Source organism: Parus major, chromosome 1A (assembly GCF_001522545.3).
Source record: "Parus major isolate Abel chromosome 1A, Parus_major1.1, whole genome shotgun sequence".
Classification (NCBI taxonomy): Eukaryota; Metazoa; Chordata; class Aves; order Passeriformes; family Paridae; genus Parus; species Parus major.
The window spans coordinates 14,094,315-14,106,775 of NC_031773.1; the positions used below are offsets into that span (position 1 = coordinate 14,094,315).

Below are 12,461 nucleotides of genomic sequence, written 5' to 3' on the forward strand. Positions count from 1 at the left end.
TACCTGAGATCAAGCATTGAACTTGAATTACAGCAGCAACAATCTAGAAATTAAATTCAAAAGGAATGTATTTTGATGTGGCTTTGGAGTTATTTTTTTTTACAAATAATCAGATTAAACTTTATTGCCATACGTAAAACTATTAACAGACAGAAGAGCAGAGAAATTCAGTACATGATTTTGGGTTGATATCTTCGACCTGTCCTACATATTGTGCGGCTACAGACATGGCATTTAATTCACCTTTAACTTCCCACCTTGTGACGTTCTTCAAACTGCTATGATGAGAAATAAATACTGGGGACTACTTAGATGCCATAATAACGGATACAAATTAAACACAATACATATAAGATGATGGAGCTGTTGTATTGTCAATTACTATGAACAGAAAAAAAATGGGAAAAAAAAAAAAAAAGGAAAAGTCTGCGCACGTGTGAGGGAGTGACACCCCCGTTCTTCAGTGTGTCAGTGCACACAGTGACCAAGGTAACTTCACCTCTCTTCTCTCGACTCCTTTGCAATTGGAATGCCTGTTGCCTTTCCGAGTGCAGTTGCCACCGAGCTCTTCCCCTTTCCCGCCCCGAGGAGGGCCCGCCCGGCCCTCAGGGCCGCTCCGCCGCGCCCCCTGGCGGCACCGTCCCTGCCCCGCGGCCCGCTCGTACCCGCGCTCCTCGCGCCTTCGCCTCCCGGGGCTTTTGCGGCGGCGGCCCCGGGAGAATTACCCCGCGCCGGGCCTGGAAGTTCGGCCCTCACGCACTGTCCGCAGCTTCCGCTCGCAAGGGCGCAGGGACCCGCACACGCACTAACGCGGAAGGAGGGGATTCCCCGGACAGCCTGCGGAACGGGACGGAACGGAGCGGGAGTGCCCGTGACAGAGCCAAGGGGAAGGCACCGGGGAGGTTCCTCATTCGCTGACGCGTCGGGAGGAGATTCCCCGGACAGCCTGCGGGACGGGACGGAGCGGGAGTTTCCGTGCAGGGACATGAGCAGAAAAGATTAGGAAGGCGCGGGAGTGAAATCGCTCGGGACCGCACCCTAGGCACGCCTCCAGCGGGGCACTTCCCCGCCCCGCACGCTTTGGGGTCGCACTTCCCCTGAGGGCTCCGGTGCGTCCCGGCCGTCGGGCTCCCCGCGCCCGGGGCGGGCACGCGCGGCTCCCGCTCGCGGTGACGTCACGGCCCGCTCCCGCCCCGCCGCTCCAGTCGGCGGGCGCATCCCGCGGGTGCGGAGCGGAGCGGGGTTCCGCGATCACCGCGCTCCGCAGCACGGGCGGCAGCGGCGTCGCGCCGTGGAGGCCAATAGGCACCGCCTCCCGCCTCCCTCGTTCCCGCCCGCGCCGCTCTGTCCCATGTTCGGGCTGGAGAAGCCGGCGGGGCGGCAGGAGCCGGGCAGAAGCGGTGGGCTTCCGAAGATGGCGTCCGTGGGGGATTTTAACGTACTCAGCTCCAGCATCCCGGCCACCAAGGTGGAGCTCTCGGTGTCCTGCAGGTACGGTGGAGGCTCCTGACCGCGCCACCCGGTCTCCCCGCGGCGTCGGAGGGGGCGGACGGGCAGGGGTCCCCTCGCCCCGGGCTTGTCGGCGGAGCGGGGAGGAGAAGGGCAGCACGGGACGCCCTCCGTATGCCCGGAGCTGTGCGAGGCGCTCCCGCTCCTGTCTTAGGGGAGCACCGAGCCCGGGGAGCTGCCCCAGTGCATTCTCGGGCAGAGCCGGGCGCAGCTCGGGGCCGGCTGCCAGCCCGCTGCAGCCCGCTGGCCGCACACCGGGCGTGTCCGCCGCAGGGTGCTGCCGGCGGACCCCGGGGGCGAAGCGCCGGCTCCCGCGGCGGCTGCGGGTTCTGCCGAGACGGGCAGCGGCCGCTGCCGCCCCGCATCCTGCCCGCGCCGCTGCCGGGGAGCGCGAGTCGCGTCGGTGAGCGCGCAGGGCTCCTTATCCGGCAGGTATTTAACTTCTGGAGCTGTCCCGAGTGCCGTGGTAGGGACGGAGACCTTCCGTCCGGAGTTACCCTGTCGTGGGTTCTTCAAGGCTCTCTTTGCAAAACTTAGCAGTACGGGAGTGTTGCGTCGCCTCCTCATGTTTTATCGTAACGCTGCTGCCGAGAAACTGATGGAATGCCAACCCGTAACACCAAATGTAGTGTCTGTGGTTCTGTTTTTTGACGCTTGTTTATCGGTATTTCAAAAATCTTGTTTTCTTCTGTGGTGCGGAGATTTTCTCATTAGATGTCTAAAAAATACTTTTATTTGTGCGCTTTTTTATTCGTGTCCTCGTTCACATTCTGCGACTTCCTTAAGTGTTTCCTAGTAGTTGCAAAGCGGTGACGCCTTTCAGCAGCAGAGTTGGCAGCTTCTAGCGGAAAATTTGAACTGTCAGTGTGTTTCCTGATGGGAAATGAGACAAGAGTTTCTTCTAGAATCCATTGCTTCATTTTGTAATGTAGCTTCCCAGAAGTGTTCCTGTTAACCAGTACTACTACCAGGACAGAACGGCAGTGCTCTAAACTTAAATTGTCAGACCACTCCCTCTCTTTCCTTAGTAAATAAAGTATGATTTTATGTTTTATTAAGTGTGGATTTCAAAAGAAGGCTGAAGCAGTGAGAAATAGAGTACAGTTAAATTTGTAATACTGAAACAGTCACCAGGCTGACATATAAACACCCCGTTGTACTTGCTGGCTGTCTCTGCAAAGTTCACAAGCACCAGCTGTTCGAGGAAGGATGTGCTGTAATGTATAAAAGCAATCCAGGACCTTTAGTATTACTTTTAAGTTCTTCAAATAGCCTGTCGCAGTTACAGATGTCAGAGCATTTATGCTGAATTTGACCCAATTCACTTAATATGGGAGTTCCTTTAATTCCAGGTATAATTTATATATACCTGCCATGTTTCACAGTGGTTTAAGAATCCATCAGATAGTTACAAAGAAATGCAGGTATAGAACATAGGCAATCGATTCTGACCTTACTTGTAGCTCATTTCAGTATATAGTTTACAGCGGCACTTTCTCTGTAGATGTCGTTAAAAGCCATGTCAGTTTTGTTAAAACTCTTTCATTTGTCTTGATGTCAAGTGCAGAAAAATGGGAATTTCCATGGAGATTCCTTTCTTCTGTATGTGCTGGATGACAATTTTTGATTACAAAATTATGCTTCAAAGCAGAGTAGAAAATGAGTGACACTAGGGCAGAGATTAATGGTTAACACGTTTGTGATTCATCTGTAAACACATTCATTGGCTAAAGCTTGTGAAATGCGGTGTTAAATGAAATTGTGAAAGACTGCAAGAGCAAACTGCAAAATTCAGAGAATGCTGAAAATTCTGTAATAATTAGCAGTTGTGTATTCATTAATACCTGGAGAGAAATGCTTTTAGCAACAGTTTGGATCGTGGTGGTTTTTTATCTTGATACCTGAAGAGTTGTAGGACCAATGTGGTCACTAATTTACATCAACAATTGTTAGTTGATAGCTGATTTTTATTCCTAGATTGTTTTTCTTGGTTTTTTTCTTTTTGTTTGTTGTGGTGATGTTTTGTGGCATTTTTGGGGAGGGTTGTTTGGTTTTTTGTGGGTTTTTGCTTGTTTTCCATATAGGACATGAAGGAAGTTCTTCCTATTTGTACAGGTGGTGAAACTTGATGAGTGAAGCAGTGCAAATGGTGCCATAAAGTAAACTTGTGACTCTTCTTTCCTTTGTTCTGTCTTTCTGTCTGTCTTATTCAGTAAGGATACAGTTTCTGTTCCTTTAGCTTGCAATTCCATGTGGTTTCTCTGTCAGTATTTCCCAATTTGCCTGCATGCTCATACTGCCAGTGTTGCCAGAGTATCCAGATTCACCACTATGCAGATGGCATTACATAGGTGATATTCTTCAAGCCACCCTGGTTTAGCCTCAGGGTCACATCAGGTAGCCTTTAGGAGAAATGCATTTCATGGGATGAGAAATTGTGTAAAAATTGTAAAATCAAGAAATATTTTGGTTGTCAGGCAATGCTCTTTCTGGGATTTCTTTATGACTAAAAGCTTTTTATTTAGTTCCCATGGCTTTTGAATGCCAGCATTAGCTGTAATTTACAAAATGCTAGAAAAGTAAGAAATTCATTTAATTCTAGTTATTACTACTCAGTGCCTATGAACTAAAAACTTCACAATTAATTTCTGACTCTGTAAGATGTAGTTTATCAGGAAGCAGAAGTCTTTGTTTCAAGAGCCAGCTCTAATAGAGCAGGAGAACTTACGTGTATATCCCAGAGGATCCTCCGGTGCTGGAAATTGTCCACGATTGTCTGGATCAATTGTTCTAGTAGCCATCTCCCCTTGCACCCTTCATCACATGGTCTGATGTTGCTGTCACCTGCCACGCAATCTTTATTTGTTGCTGCCTGGCATAAATGCGCACAACTGTCTTGTGGTGAAGGACCAAGACCTTGTCTCTGCAGTCTGTACAAAAGGGTGGAAATAAGCTGCGCTCTATCCTTTTATTCACTACTGTTTTCCAGCCCAAAGGTTCCTCTTCTTCTGCAGGGCTGTTTGCACTGCATGCTGGCTATAGGTCTGTGTCTAGACACAGCTCTTCTCTTACCAGCTGTGTGTGTAAGCTTGTGGTCATATGTGAGCTTCAGGTAAGCTTCAGGCCATGTCCCTGTCATCCTGTTTTCCCTCTATTGATGTTTTCCACTGATTCCAATCTAGTTAAGTCTTGGAAAAACTCCATATTCTGTTCCCATCTTCCCTCTGTTAGTGCTGTTACTGTGTGTTGACTGAAGTAGTTTATCTCATGCTGAGAACGGCAAGACTGTGGTGATTACGTACCTTGAAGATGGTGCTCTGTGTAAGCATACAAAGTTCAGTGTAGTTTAATGGGTTCAAGTTTTTAATTTTTTTGTTGTAATCTATATAATTATGATTTCTGTTTATCATGGTTACTGTGTGGACAGGCCTAGGTTTTTTTCCTGTAGTACCTGATAATTCTGTGGCTGTTCTGCAGTTTTATGTTAATAAAAAGGTCAAGAGTTTCGTTATATCCCACTTTAATGTTTATTTATGGACTAGTCAATCAGAATTATCTTTTTGAGAGTGTTTTTTAGTATCTATAGAAAACTAGATCTGTAGTTTTATAATTTTATGACTTCTGGTAGAGTATCCAAGATGACATGGTTGTTGGAAAGATGGTAGAGTTGTTGTAAAATAGTGACACCATGCAGGGTCACTTTGCTAATTCATAATGGTTGTTGTGATAATACTGCTTTGAAAGGCTTTATGTTCAATGAGGCAGTGTCTTTATTGGTCTGGGTTTATGTAGGATAAACTCTATACTGCCTCTGTTCCACAACAGGCATTGTGTGCATAAAGGCACCATAAGCGCCTTGTCACAGTTAATTTAACAGAAATAGTTGTTTGCTCATGCCTGTTTTGGATCAGTCCCATGCCACTTCACAACTTGTACAGAAATCTAACATTAATGAATGAGCTGAATGGAATTAAGCAACCCCTGTTCTCAGTAATTGAAATAATTCCATTTCAAGTTTCTTGCACAGTGAAACAAAGCATACCACTTCAGAATTTTTCGTTTCCTTTGTCAGTCTTTCCTTCTCTAAAGAAAAGTTTCCTTTTCTTTAAAAGTCTTAACCAGCCACTTCTGAGTGTTTGCAATACCTAAAAGTATGTTTAATTATATCTTTGATTGTCCTAGGCATTGATTTCTGGCAAGATCATGTCTCTCCAGTCATCATATTTACCTTCTGGGTTTTTTTAAAATACTAACATTTATTTAAACATCTCTATCACAGAAAGATACAGTGATAAAAGAGATATTCATAATGAATTATTTGAGCTTGTAACTCTGTATAGTACAAAATACAGAATATAAAATTAATTTTGATTGTAAATCTGGTTTCCATTTTCCTGCTTTCTTTGTGTATGTTTTTCTAGGTTGGATTAAAAGTCCACGGAGTTATGTGTAACTGGCAACAGAAGGTTGATCCTACACGTTTTTTTTCTGAAATGAAACTGCCTAGACAAGCATTTGGTTTCAGATGAGGAAAAATATAAGTGGTTTACAGTGTTCATAGTCATGGAGATGCCTTCCTGATAGAGTGCAGGGTTTGGTTTTCACCTGTGTGTCTCTGCTGTTTGAAATTTAAACAAGCAGCCATGTGAATGAGAAAATTTAAAGCAGATCATTTGCACTGGAAGTTCTGTCTTTCGATAGCTAGTGATGCGAAAGATGGGTGCTAATGTCTTTAGGAGCAGTTTCATGGGTGAGTGTCTTAAGGAGAAATGGGTGTTGATGTCTTTGAAGTGGGTCTTAGTGCCTCTGCCAACCTCAGGCTACAGACCCCAGACAGTTTGACTTCTGAACTTAAGGGTAATAGACAAATGGGTCAGCACAAAGTCTGTGGCAGAACTCAAATAGCCCAAATTTCTGAACTCTGGAGGAAAATTCCTTGTTCAAGGGGGGAACGTGATAGTCGGTTTGGGAAGGCTGTACCTTCCTAGTACTGCAGCCAGTGGAGAAAGGAAGAGGACAACATGCAGCCAAGATTTTAGGATGAAAGGAGGCTGCGCCCTCTGAAACCTCGAGAGAGAAACCCCACAGGCATATGGCCAGGTGGACTCTCTCCCTTTATTCGAATAAAGCAGTAGGACTCCTCTGTCTCCTTTGTGGACAGTGGCTTTTCATAGAGTGATTTTTCACGCTCTGGGGGCAGGCTGTTTTAACCCACCCCTGAGATGGGGTAACTGAAAGTTCTTACTAGATCCCTTGGGGTGAATTAAGGTGAAACAAGACTGAATGACCAGTGCATCCACCTGAGAGGTTTATTTCAGAACAGTTTGGTTACATAGGAAAAGATGTATGTGTCTGCTTTGGTTATTATTTGTAGGAATATAATTACGCAAAAGTATAAAAATATCACTTAGGAAAATACACAAGGAAAAGAAAGAAAGGGTAAGAATACAAAAGGAGAGGAAAGATATCACTACCATACAGCACTGAGATTTCATTGTTGCAATTTCAATGTCTATTACCAAAGTTGTGGTCACAGTCTTTATCTGTTGGGGGTGGAGAAGTCCCCCCCAAAAAAGATTCAAAGGGTTAATACACGTTCAGGTGGAAAAGCCCAGGTGCCTCCCCTGGGAGTGCAGTTTTACTCTGTGGAATAGTGTGGATCATGTCCTGTGCTTCAGGGGTCTTTGAAGATTTGTGGCCTTTTCTAAGACATGACCACTGTTTCTCATGACGGCACAGGTTGAGCCAGTTGTGGCTTACCAGAAGGAATGAACACCTTCAGGCTTACCTGTGAATGTCCCAATACCTCCCGCAGGGGGTGGTTTTATACCTGAGTCTCATCAGGAAAGGACATTGGCATGATAAAAAGCATTACCCCGCTGTCCTAGGGTGACTTTATGATGCTTGTATCCCCAATCATCTGTTCTGTTTATGCTGGATATTAAGTTCTGCACCTTTAAGACTGGTTCTGAGAGCGAAGGGGGAAAAAAAGCACTCAGTCTGTTTTCAGAAATGGCACTGGGTCCCCCTAATTCCAGCTCCTGGACTGTGTTGTCAGCAGCACAGACAGCATGCTCTCCTTTGCTTTTAGTTAGTTTTCTAGCTAGCTGAGGCAGACAAGTTCCCCAGACTGTGGCTTTTCTTTTTCTTGGACCTGACTGGCCCTGCTCTGGGCCAAAAACCCAGACAAACCCCAGGAGCTCACACCTTGGGCCCACTAGGGCCCAGGAGACGGCATTTTCCAGACAGGAGGGACCGATGAGAGACTGAGCGAGCTGAGCTGCGCCTCGTGAAAAGGACTTTATGAATTTGCCATCATCTCAGAAGAGCAAGAGGTTTTATTGCTTAATATTACTCATTTTTTATGCTTGTGGATGCTTTGCTTGTTAAATAAACAGTTTTTTTAGTTTTTATCCTCCAAGGAACTCTTTTCCCCAGCTGGGGGAGGGCCTGCTTGGATCTGCTTTCTCGAGGGACCCATTTGGAAGTTTCCTCCGAAGTTTGCCCTAAACCAAACCTCATATTGCGGGATCTGCTTCTTACTGGCCTTTTCCCTTATCTGGCTCAACAAAGGAGATTGTTGATAAGCAAAACTCGGTTTATAGCGGTCATCCTCTGGTGGGTGAGTGTGCACCTCCTCTGCTCTGGGGTGTTCTTAGGAAGATCAGCAGTTCCACCACACACCCAAAAATTCTCCTCCCCTCTGTTTATGGGGTGCAAATCCAGCCTCAGCAAAGTAACTGTTGCTTTTACAAATCTGATTTTTTAGTCATTAACCTTTAACATTTCAGTTCTCATGCAGGCTTCAGGTTTCACATAACCTCGCAAGTCTTATGACTTTTCAGGTTATGTCTGAACATGCCTTTGCCTATATGGAGCCTTGTTTGGTTTTACTTAGCTGCAAACCCAAACCCGGTATCTTTCTTCTAGTTACTGGGTGGCTACTGCTTTGTTAGTTTCCCTTTGGCTTGTCCTTGTATAACTTTGTGGTATAACCATGTTTTTTTCAGCAGATAGCAGTAGCAAGTAGTTATTATGTGTAGTATGATGTATTTGTGACCCTCACAGAATGGTGTAGTGCAGAGGAGCATTGTCATGGTGATAGCAGAGACTTTGCATGTGGGGGCACAGGATGGGAGTGTGGCAGCAGAGGGTGAAAGAGGGTACTCAGGATGTCCCCCTTACTGGGGACCCCAGTGCTGTAAAAAGATCACCAGTGGTTGGTAAAGAAGTGCGGTTTGGGAGCTGGGCAAAACCAAAAGTGATGAAAGAGCAGGTCTCAAGCAGGTGTAAGGTGTAATACAGGCTGTGTACGGTGTACAGTAAATGTGGATGTAGAATGTATGAAATCAGAGCATGTTAACTTAGGGTGGGGGTCCTTGGAGTGGGGAGGAAGAAGTCAACATCATACTCCTTCTGAGACCACCTCTTCCACCCCTGCCACCACTGTAAACTTCATGTTCTCCTGAGACAGGAGGTGGGACACTGGTGGGTGGCTCACTGTAACACCCTCCCTCAGCTGAAGCCCACCATCCTAGGCCTCAGAATGGTGGCATACAGAATTTCATTCTGAATTGTACACAATGCCAGGGAAGCCTGGCAGCAGAAAAAGATCTAGGAAATGTGCAATATCTGTGGATTTTTATGAAGACTTTCTGTGGTATTATTTTCCTCATTTTTTTCTCTGCCCATCTGAGCAGTGGCTCACCAACAGTTCTGCACTGGCAGAGAAAAGATGAATATTATACTGATGGTATATATTTCCTCTTAAAATTACTTTTTTGAGGTATACCTTTTAAAGAGTTGTTTCAGAAAAACTGATTTGTAGGTTTTATATGTTGTTATATATTAATGAAACAGTGTATTAATTGTATTATACATTCCTAAAGAAATCAGATCTCAAGGAGGGCAGCATATCCATGGGTTTGGATGGTCTAGGTGAAAGTAACTGGAAAGGAGTGGTGAGTTGACACTAGATTGAAAAGCTCTTTTGACCACCAGCAGTCCTTAGTGCCATTTCCTGGGATACATCACCAGAAGCTCAGAGCCAGAGGCTGTTTACCTTCCCAGCCTTAACAACATAAATTTGGATGGTTTATGCTGTTGGTTGCAGATAGAAATTAGGTTGGTACTGAAGCAGAGTTCCACCAGTTTGTGATAGTACCAATTGGTCTTTTTTTAAAAAATTTAAACTGGAATAGTCTAAGATTGTGTTCAGGTCTGTTTCATCTGCACAAGTATACACTTTCATAACCCATTACTTCCTGTCTGATTCAACAGAATTCCTGTAAAACTGTTGCTGTGTTGGAGTAAATAAAGTTGGCCATTCCTTTGGGGTTTTTTAACCCACAGGAGTAATCAGCAGTTTTAATAGAGGTTTCATCCTAAAATTGCTTGCATACATCTAGCCAGAGGTGGCTTTCTGTGGGTTATCTTAAAACTCATGGAAGCCCTGCTGGTCTTACCCTTCTCATTGCTTCTCCCTTTCTTTTTTCCCTAATGGCTTCTGAACCAATCTATTCTTAGCTTGACTGTGAAAGTTACCGTGAGGCTGAAAATTTTTTGTTTCCTGGTGAATTACTTCTCCAAAGGTTATAAAGAGGTATTGTGAATGTTTTCTTAGGCTTGCACATCAGAAATGTTTGCTTTCTTTCCAGTTCCTCTAGTGCCCCGAAGAGTGGGGATGGTCTGAACAGAAAGGAACAGGTCCTAATTGCCTGTTAGTAGAGTCACTGTTGTCTTACCTGTGAGCCTATTCTAAGAGAACCAGTTATTTTGACAAGAAGGTAAAATTCTGAGAGATTGTCTCATCTGCTGCTAGGTTCAGGGAATTTAGAATCTAGAGATGTGGAGGCTAATAGCTGGCTTTGTTGTGCTCTGACAGAATAGAGAAGGAGAGAGTAAATAGCTGTGGAAAGGTGACTACTTAAACTGCCACTGCAATTTGTGAAATTACTCTGCAGGTAGGTCAAGTGGGCTCTTCACTCAAGTGGACTCTCTGGATCACACGTCATCTTAGGACTGAGTCTTGCAAGTTCAGTGATACCATGAAGGCTGAGGGGCAGTGCCTACTAGATTAATACAGTTATGTTACAATTAGCAGTACTGTGGGTACTATTCTGCACATTAAAAAGTGATTAGTATACTCCTTTCTTTATCAGGATCTTCCATGGAAAAGTGATGTGGGCCCATCATTAAGTGAGGGAAGCAAAAACACATTTATTTAATGAACTAGGGACAACTCCTTTTCCCATGGATTGATAAAAGTGTGAGAGAAGTAGTGTATGCTTTTAATATATAATACAAATATGATATACTGAAAATGGATATTTTCTAAAAATTATTTTGCATGACTAATCAACTTCTGTGTTTGCAAACTGCTGAGTGCTTTATTTTGCAACCAAGAAATATTTGCATCCATTTAAATGTAATCTAAAGAGGAAGAGAACCATAAAGCCATAGCACCCAGAGAGATTTTGACAGATTAATCTGAAGTGAACTATATACTTATCATTAGAGATTTCAGAGCTGTTGAAAGCAATGTATAAGTAAGTTTTTTCCAGTCAATACAGATTTTTAATTTTTTTTGAATTTTGAAACTAAAGAAACAGATCTTAAACTGCTCAGTTCTGTAGTTACTGTGGTTTGTTCTTCAAGGCTAAAATTCTGTAATTTCTGACGGGGGAATTGGATTTACTTCTGCTTAGCAGTTTGGTGTAACAAAGGTTAAAAAAAAAACAGAGAAGGAAGTTCAGATGCTGATGAATGAAATAAAGTAAAATTTGAAGGAAAGTATATGCTACTTTTTAGCGTATATCTGATGACATACGTACAGCGCATACAGTGGGTGAGAGCTCGTAGGAAGCAGCACAGGCTGTGATGGTTTCTGGTTAGCTACCACTGCTAACTAGATCAGCGAATCTTGAAGCATCTGATTTATACACATGACTTGTTTTAGATTAAACAGTACAAAACACTCGGCATTAGGAAGCATTTCTTTACTGAGGGTGGTCAAATGCTGGAACAGGCCTCCTAGAGAGCTGCACCAGGCCTGGTGGTGTTTAGGAGGCATTTGGACAGTGCCCTTAATAACGTGTTTTAACCTTTGGTGAGCCATGAAGTGGTTGTGCTGCTGGACTAGATGATCATTTTTGGCTCCTTCCAACTAAAACATTCTATTCTAAAAAATGTCCATGAGCACTGGACTGTTATTTCCATAAGTTTTTATGGAGTTTATGAAACTATGTGAACAAAGTGATTCTGTGAGGCATAGTGAAATATGTTTTAACTTTATCTATTTACTGATAACTTTCTTTCCCACCCTGGGGAAATCGCTTTCATTATACAGAGGAAGAATTATCCCAGCATTTCCAGCATTATTGCCATGGCTGCTATTAATTTTTTTTTTCCCTTAGAAGAAATCTGTGCTGTTGCAACTGTTTTGGAAGTTCCACACCAAAATGGGCAGGTGCAGAATGAATTCCATCAAGGTCTGTGCAGGTAGAATAATGCTTTCTGCACAGGTGTTCCTAAACTTGCTTGCTATAGGTGTTTGATATGCATATTTCTCAAGAAAAAAGTTTTGGGTTTTTTTTTCCCTCTCTCATAATTGATAGAAATTTCTTTTCTTTTTGCATGCTTTATCTGGAAGGCTTAATGGGCATAGACAAAAAATATACTCACCAAGCTCAGTTAAAATAAAAGTCTGTTTCTCTCAATACTTTGATTAGGAGAAAGAAAAATAAGTTTCAAATATTTCTGGTTTCTGAGTTTGTGAGCTTTCCTGAGACAAAATGGTTTACTACCAAAGACAGTGCTTTTCTCAGGAAAAAAAAAAACAGAAATAATACTCTGTATTGCTCAGCGTGATTGAAAATTAAGAGTACAAAGACTACCTAAAGTTCTAGACATACATTCAGCCTGCTTTCTATTTTGTGTTGCCATTCCTTGTG

The 12,461-nt window shown here is 43.8% G+C and overlaps 1 protein-coding gene across 2 annotated transcripts in view; it reads left to right on the forward strand.

The window, feature by feature from the left end:
• Nucleotides 1–1,047: 1,047 nt before the first annotated feature.
• The window catches only part of CPNE8 (copine 8), a 70,962-nt gene continuing 59,548 nt past the window's right edge, over nt 1,048–12,461 (forward strand). The window contains exon 1 of one of the 2 annotated variants that reach the window (XM_015628834.1): nt 1,048–1,491. In XM_015628834.1, coding sequence (XP_015484320.1) covers nt 1,352–1,491 — 140 coding nt within the window. In that variant the 5' untranslated portion in view covers nt 1,048–1,351. The remainder of the gene's footprint in view (nt 1,492–12,461) is intronic. The other variant, XM_015628833.1, reaches the window with a different exon arrangement.